The sequence below is a fragment of the Temnothorax curvispinosus genome, unplaced genomic scaffold, assembly GCF_003070985.1.
Source record: "Temnothorax curvispinosus isolate PA1 unplaced genomic scaffold, ASM307098v1 QBEX01010293.1, whole genome shotgun sequence".
NCBI classification, from domain to species: domain Eukaryota; kingdom Metazoa; phylum Arthropoda; class Insecta; order Hymenoptera; family Formicidae; genus Temnothorax; species Temnothorax curvispinosus.
The window spans coordinates 3,915-11,460 of record NW_020220073.1 but is presented as its reverse complement, the minus strand read 5'-3'; the positions used below and the strand labels follow the sequence as shown (position 1 = coordinate 11,460).

The window sequence follows — 7,546 nt, the reverse complement described above, 5'->3', positions numbered from 1 at the left end:
AAAGGAGAGCTGCGGCAGCTCGCGCCCGAGAGGGAGAATTGAGGCGAGGAGTCCGGTCCAGCGAGCAGGGCCCTTCCGATATTCTCATTTGGGACGCCATATTAGAAGATCGACATTGTTCGTAGTAGTACAAGGAGCTCTGCAAGGTTAAGGAGGTTCTACAGATAATGGATGTATCTAAATATTAGAAAAAACTTTATGGACGTATAAATTGAGATGCGAGAAAAGTGCTCGAAAAATTTTAGCATCGGTTACCGTGTAAAAATGTGCAAAAATGAATTTTGAAATTGCAGTTTTTCATGAGCTCTTAATGGCAGAGGGGTTCCTGGAGACAGGAAACGAGATATTAATTATATGAAGGCGGCCTACCAGAGATTCAAAAAACGGAGCTCTTATAAATCGTAATCTAAGCTTTTCAAAAATATCGAAAAAAACAAGGGTTACCGCGTAAAATTTTGTGATATTGGCTATTGAAACAGGCCATATCACAGTTCACGTAGCGTGCTTCGATTAACAAGGGAGATTTGGCAACGTCGCAGCGACTGCACCCGCGCGGAAAGTGTGCAGTCAGTACAGCACTACAATATGACAGCACTTCGAACTTAAGCACCTAACCTAACGAGCGCTTACGGAGGAGTACTCGTTCTAAAATTATGTAAAATACAAGTTTTATCAATAAACAACAAAACATATAATTTATATCTTTATTTATCTGAGAACAAGGAATAAACTTTGTCAATTAGTTTTTTTGACGTAGTGACTCGAGCCTTGCCATCGATGCTCTCTCCAAACAAAACTCTGATACCATCATAACCATTTTTCGTGAAAGTTTCCTCTAGTATATTTCTGTTTATACCTGCTTTAGCCATTTTTTGAATTAAATTTGCTGAAATTTTGTTCTGGTATACTGATCGTAGCGAAGTTTTGTTAGCGGATATAATGGATTTTCTATTCTTTTCATCTATCATGTTTGTAACGCTCTTAGCAAACTTTTTGATCAGCAAATCATCTATTTTTAAATAATCGATAATTTTTTTCAACATGATAACATCATCGACAGCATTGTGAAGGTTCTCGTGATTTTCGCCTGGAAGGAAATCTTGTAAAAGAGCTTTTACCGAAAAGCTCTGTTTATTTTTTCGCCTCTCTGGAAGTGCATTCCTCAAAATATCGAGAGTATCTGCGAATCCGCTCACTGTTTTTTTAAAGGTCTCCATCACTCCCAATTTAACAATTAGAGACAATATTCTTGGAACATCGAATCTGTATGGAATAATAGATCAAATGTACAGAAAATAATAAACCTTACTCTCAAATCTACCAATAAAGCAAGCAACTGTAATCAGCTCTGTCATAAATAATAAAATTTGCAATAATACATAAGTAATTCATTATTTATTTATCAGCCTTATCATTTGCTGAATGGCTTCTACGTATTTCAAGGATCCCAAAAAGTTGAATAAATAATTAGTCAAAAATCTAAAAATTTTAAAAGCAAATGTTATACAGTTACTTGACCGGTTGAAAACAAATATTTTCTCACTTGAAGCCATTATGGGATAAAAGAATTATCTGGCAGGCCCTATTTTCTTTGCCGCTTATCTCCTCAAGATATTTCAAAAATCCGTCCACAGCAGCTCGCACGGGTATTGTCTGTACCAAATCTTCGTGTACATACATATCCCCATCGATGATTTGCATTCCGGTTATTGCGGATGCTGACCTCGAGATGGGTATGGATGGAGTTATGTAGGCGTTGAACGTTGATACCCCATCATATGCTGCTATCTAAAAAAAGGTCTCAATAATTTTTGTACAAAAATCTATCTCAACTGTATAGTATTTTTTTTAATCACTTGACAAATCTGGTCAGTACTTCTAAGACCTGTAGTTTCTAGGTCAAAGTAAACTATCCTGTAATTATCATTTTCAAAATTGTTGGGATCGTTCATTGCACGTGGAGTATTCTCAAATAAATCTGAAACGTTGTAGCATGATACTCCAGATTCATAAGTCAATCCCTCTTGCCGCTGTCTTGATGCAGTGGCGATAGATCGTTGTTTCTTTGCATAAAGTCTTCTTTTTTTGATTTCTTTAGTTTTGGAGAGCTTGGCCCTGATCTCCCTTTTTTTATCTTTTTGTAGCCGATATGCTAATGTGCGAGCACTGCCAGGAGAAAGCAGGAGCTTGTTGTATACTTTTGCTATATACGTATAACCATCATTCTTCTGGCATACTGAAGTAGCTACGCGGTAATGAAGAGATTCCGATGCAGAATAATGACGAGCCTTTGGAGTTTTGCTCGCTACGGCATTATTTAACGATTCATTAGCTTGTGTGCAACCACATGGAGCGATTTTTTCCGCGTTTCTTGCAAATCGCGATAAAAGAGCATGTAGTTTCTCACGCAACTCCTCATCTGCAAGTGGCTTTCCATGCGGCAGATTATTGTGCTTATAGTTATTATTTACATGCGATTTGCACCAATCACCACACAATTGATGATCCCCGAACGCGTGAGGAACTATTGCCTCCAATGCAGCTCTCACTTTCTCGGTATTGCCTTTATTCTGTTTGACCGCACTCGAGAAGCATCGAGAAAAATATTCAATGAGTTTTGGCGACAATTTCATAGAATACAATGCCGAGGTAAACGATTTCAGTGTGTGATTGAAATCTGACCACTTTTCAATCTCGTGAGTAGCATTCCTACGAACACCAGCTACTGTGCTGGAGTCATCATCACCGATAATAACTGAAGCGTACACTCCTGCCTCCTCAAATAATTCATTTTTTGTAAAAAGTTCCACTGCCATATCTGGCTCCATGCTTTTCGCACTTCCATTATAATTCCGTCTACAGTCGTGATCTGTCTCGGAGTGCCCAAGTTGACACTTTCTACATTGCTTAGTCCGTACTGCATACGAAGCTACCTTACCTGAATGGTAGCCGATAATCATGGAATGACCTAAGAAACAATATTGTATGGGTATGTAATATTGTACTTTTGGAAAGTATTTAGAAAAACATTTTTATATTACACGTGCGTGGAAAGTGGCCCATTACGCGCGTGTTTTTTGTGCGACAAATATCCAATTCCACACACCACTCAAAACAGTGCGGTAATATCTCATTCCCGCACAGTCTCGTGTAATATAAAATAGTGTGTATAACACGTGCGGGTTGAAAATTGGACACGCGTGCGGGTGATCGCACTCGCTTTCGGCTCGTGCGTCCACTCCGCACCCGTGTCCAATTTTCAACTTCCCGCACTTGTTACACAAATATCTGATACCTGATAGACTATTATAAGCATGCCCCGTCCCTCGCTTTTGCCAACCACAATCAAATGAAAATTTTAGAGGTGTTTTGCTACCTGTTTCTTCTGGAGTCTCTTTTACTATGTTGGAGCTGTTTTCTTTATCATCTACATTCCTGCTAATTCAAATCACACACAAATATACGTTTATGAAAGAGTGAGAATTAAAATCAAAATCTAGATTTTAATACTAAAAAGTTATTTTTCAAGTTTTCATGCATTGATATGAAATTAATTAACAATTTTGTAAAAAAGAGAAATTGTGAATTGTTCTATTAGTTGTTCTCTAAAGCATTCAAACATAAAAAAGTGTGATGAAAACCAGTACATACAACACACATGCGAGTCAAAAAGTCATGTAAGTAAAACCTATGGCCCTGCTCACAATCCTCATACCGTATAACATAAGAGACCTTCTAATCAGAGACTGGCCATAAGAGCGTGTCGTCCATGTTTCGCCAAAATCCAGCGAGTGAGAAGGATGTACATTCGGATCACTATCGCTGTCTCTTTCTCTCTCTTTCTTTATCTCTTTTCTATTCTTTTCTCTTTCTGTTTCTCTGCTTTTGACGAAAAATGTTGGACCAATGAAAAATAGCCCTCTTATGGCCAGTCTTCGATTAAAGGGTCTCTTTTTATTATTAAAGAGCTTCAGTCTTGGAAAGATAGGACGTATAGAGGGAATGAAATGTTTAGTCTAGCAAGTGTGTATCGTTGATTGAAAGGATTCGGTTAGAAAAAAGATGGGTAACTTTTTAGGTATTCAAACCTAAGTTTCAAAACCATTATTTATACATATAATTACTGTACATTGAGAGCTGGTGTAACATTTAAAGATACAATGTAAAAAGAACTTAAATGTCTATATACTTATGTAAACTTATACATTTGTGTAAATATTATAACTAATCTGATTTTCTCTATCACTATCTTAATCATACGAGTAAAATTATCGCATAACGCAGAACTTTTACAGAAGTAACTAGAAAAATATATAAATATATAAATATTGAATTATTTTTATATCTACATAAGCTTATGTCTCTAAAACTTGTACTATTATTTTTGTTTCATAAAGTTACAAATACAGATTCAATTTGATATGCTCGATAATTATAAACTTCTGCTAAAACACTCACTTATCATCTTCCTGTAAAGCACTCAAAGTCAACTTTTTCTCTAATTGAAGACCTTCTCTGCAACTGTCTTTGGCTATGCTTTCGATTGCAGGGCCCGCAACTCTCTCATGTCTTTTCACTACTGTTGGGTTCAAGGGTGGTATATTTAACGCTGATAAAATTGTGTTGAGATGGGTTTCTCCAATACCTGCATCAATCATTCCTAAATGAATTCAATTTTTTATATTATACAACTAGATAATTAGTAAAATCAAGCTTATATAAATACAAACCCATAACTGCCTTCAGGTTTACGGTGTAGTACATATGAGCATCACCAGGCACTTCTGCGTTGGTCGTGACCTTATAACTATTCCCACATTTTGTACATTTTACTGTGATGATACTAGCAAGGCCTGATCGGAATTCATCAGTAGCATATCTTAACGATAATGGTAAATTGCACTCTTTGCACCACAGTTCTGCTGCTAAATGAGCCAAGTCAACAATTCTTCGCCCATCTATGACATTTTTGCATTTGTCGAACCAATTTTTGGTCTGAAATGAATATTTCAATTTTTGCTTATACGTATATGAGTAGTATATAAGAATGCTTGTGTGTGTGTGTGTGTGTGTGTGTGCGCGTGCGCGCGCGCGCGTGCGCGTGTAAACAGTAAAAGTGATATAGTAATGTAAATAACTTTCACATGTATGATCAAAGTTGAAAATATTACTAACCTCACATAACCTTTTATCTGCCAATGATTTTTGGGCATTTTCCATTCGAAGAACAACTTGTTTTTTTGCGAATTTTCCTCTATTAATACCACGCAAAATTCTATTCTTATTTCTCCAAGAATTGGTCGGGTTTGGAGGAGTCATTATTAATTTATAAACAGTAAACACCAGTCACTGAATTGAACACGGTCACATACGAGCAGAATAGCGAGACTCAAGTTTGCGACGTTGCTACATTTTCTCGTATGTATAAGCCGGAGTCAAAGGACCACTTACACGATATTTTTAATTATTCCTCGCTTCGACTAATATGGGTATGACATGAGCTCTAACGTCATTAAAATTTATGAAAATATTTTATGAATACTTGGAATTGATGAATTTGAATATTTTCTCTTCATCTCTCAACTGACTAGAGAGTACCTGTAGAACCTCCTTAATCTCGTCTTGAGATCTTGGAATTGCTCTTATTCTTGTTACTCTGGTTTATATTTTGGCCCTAGAATTTATCTCGTAGACAAATGCAGAGGCCTCCCTCTCTTTTCTTCTCTTTTCTTTTCTTACTTTGATTTCAATGGGTAATCCAGACTCTTTAATTCCGTATTATTAATATTATTTGTTAAATGGCATTTGTGATATGCGATTAGTTATTTGGTATTAAGGTATTAATTTTAAGTTTTATTAGTATTAAGATATTTCATTTTAAGATACTCACAATCAGTATCAAGACATTTTTCAATTTTAATTTTAATTTTGTTGAAACTAAATTTTAATTTTAATTTTTATTAAGATACAATACATATATTAATTTTAAATGGTTAAAAAATTTTTTTTTTCGTTATGATATAATATGAGTTTAATTTAGATAGTATGCAAGAGTACATGAACAAGTAGATAAAAAAGTGTAAACAAATAAATATATGTTCCTTTGTACCTTAGAAACAAACGTGTGCGATCTCTTAGATTTTTTCTGACTCTCCCCCTTATATGCTATTTACCACATTATCATATTAACATGCTCTATGTCATGTATATTATCGGTGACTTGCAGTGGAGTTTTTATTTAAGTTGTGTTTCATATGGTTAATAAAAAAAAGATTTATTATATAAATTTTATAACATTATTAATTGTGATACATGTATGTCTATATGTATCTGATTAATTAAAATTGTGATTAATTAAAATTAAAATTAACAATGTTATAAAATATTTTGCGGTAATATTTTTTTAATATTAAAAATTTTAGATTCTAAATAATAAATCTAGATAAATATTGCATTTAACAGAGCAACGAGATACGACAACATAAGTCAAAGTCACAACCGTATCTTGTTGCTAAATTTACCAAAACCTATACTATATGAATTATCGATGATGTACGTGATATGGAACATGTTTCATTACGATTTAAAAAGTAGTAAAAATTAATACATTGATAATAAAATGTACTACAATAAATGTTTTCTCCAATAGTCTTAATAAAGTATTCTTTTGAATTCAGTAAATATTTTATTAGGTTTAGAAAATTTGTTTTAATTGGATGAATATTTTTTTCATTCGAAAAATATTAACTGAATTAAAAAAATACTTTATAAGGACTACTGGAGAAAACATTAATTAAAATTTAGTACATTTTTCTATCAGTGTAGGATCTAGAGGGTTTTAGGAGGTTTAGGAGGGTTTTACCGATAACTCCTCTTTTAAACCTCAAAATGGGAAACAGTCCGTTTTCTGCCGTTTTCAGGCACAAAGTAGGAGCTAAGTACAATACAATTAGAATCTATCAAAATCCTTTAGAATCCTGAGATGTGAAAAATAAGAGGTCGAAAGAAGGAGTAAAATTTCGACTCGGATTGCGCGATCAATCACATATGTATAAATAATATATATAAATTTTATATTTAGAACCTATCCAGACAAACACTGCATATATAAAAAAATATAAAATATATAATATACTATATTTCAATCGAATTTCAACCTTCGACGTTGAAACGACGTTGAAACGATAAGTTGAATAGTCGGTGATATTTTATACGCTTTCGACGTCGAATCGACCAGAATTACGACGTTGATTCGACATTCGGTTTTCGACATTGATTCAACGTCGAATCAACTAATCATTTCTGACTGGGATACGTTAAATTAAAAGTTCAGTCTGTTATCTCGTGCGTTTAAACTCAAAAAACAACGAACAGAAAAATTATAATTATCATACAATAATTATCACATTATGAAAATCACATATAAGTAATTATTTTTAATTAAAGTTTAAATTAAAGTGTCAATATTCACCTCGTGCAATGTTTCTTGTAAACTTAAAAAACAACAGACATAGAAACTATAATTATTACAATATTAAAATCAAAT

The 7,546-nt window shown here is 34.0% G+C and overlaps 2 protein-coding genes across 3 annotated transcripts; both read right to left on the bottom strand.

The window, feature by feature from the left end:
- Nucleotides 1-690: 690 nt before the first annotated feature.
- On the bottom strand, nucleotides 691-2,828 carry LOC112460028. Its single transcript, XM_025024443.1, has 3 exons — nucleotides 1,857-2,828; nucleotides 1,544-1,788; nucleotides 691-1,263 (listed from the first exon to the last, which is right to left on the bottom strand). The coding sequence occupies exons 1-3, from the start codon at nucleotides 2,826-2,828 to the stop codon at nucleotides 705-707; spliced, it is 1,776 nt and encodes a 591-aa protein (XP_024880211.1). The 3' UTR covers nucleotides 691-704.
- A 1,562-nt stretch (nucleotides 2,829-4,390) lies between these two features.
- LOC112460029 lies at nucleotides 4,391-5,288 on the bottom strand. Of its 2 annotated transcripts, none has more exons than XM_025024444.1 (3): nucleotides 5,176-5,288; nucleotides 4,731-4,995; nucleotides 4,391-4,660 (listed from the first exon to the last, which is right to left on the bottom strand). In XM_025024444.1, exons 1-3 carry the CDS (start codon nucleotides 5,218-5,220, stop codon nucleotides 4,455-4,457), a joined length of 516 nt encoding a protein of 171 aa, XP_024880212.1. In that variant the 5' UTR covers nucleotides 5,221-5,288; the 3' UTR covers nucleotides 4,391-4,454. The 2 variants fall into 2 exon arrangements, with proteins under 2 accessions (XP_024880212.1, XP_024880213.1); XM_025024445.1 differs by having other exon boundaries at nucleotides 4,391-4,645.
- Nucleotides 5,289-7,546: the final 2,258 nt, after the last annotated feature.

Excerpts from the sequence above, each read along its gene's own strand:
- LOC112460028 (XM_025024443.1), bottom strand. The coding sequence starts at position 2,828 with ATGGAGCCAGATATGGCAGTGGAACTTTTTACAAAAAATGAATTATTT. Across the intron at positions 1,789-1,856 it reads GTACTGACCAGATTTGTCAA|ATAGCAGCATATGATGGGGT; the intron begins GTGATTAAAAAA and ends ACCTTTTTTTAG. Across the intron at positions 1,264-1,543 it reads TTATCCCATAATGGCTTCAA|ATTCGATGTTCCAAGAATAT; the intron begins GTGAGAAAATAT and ends TATTCCATACAG.
- LOC112460029 (XM_025024444.1), bottom strand. The coding sequence starts at position 5,220 with ATGGAAAATGCCCAAAAATCATTGGCAGATAAAAGGTTATGTGAG. Across the intron at positions 4,996-5,175 it reads CAGATAAAAGGTTATGTGAG|ACCAAAAATTGGTTCGACAA; the intron begins GTTAGTAATATT and ends TATTCATTTCAG. Across the intron at positions 4,661-4,730 it reads AAACCTGAAGGCAGTTATGG|GAATGATTGATGCAGGTATT; the intron begins GTTTGTATTTAT and ends GAATTCATTTAG.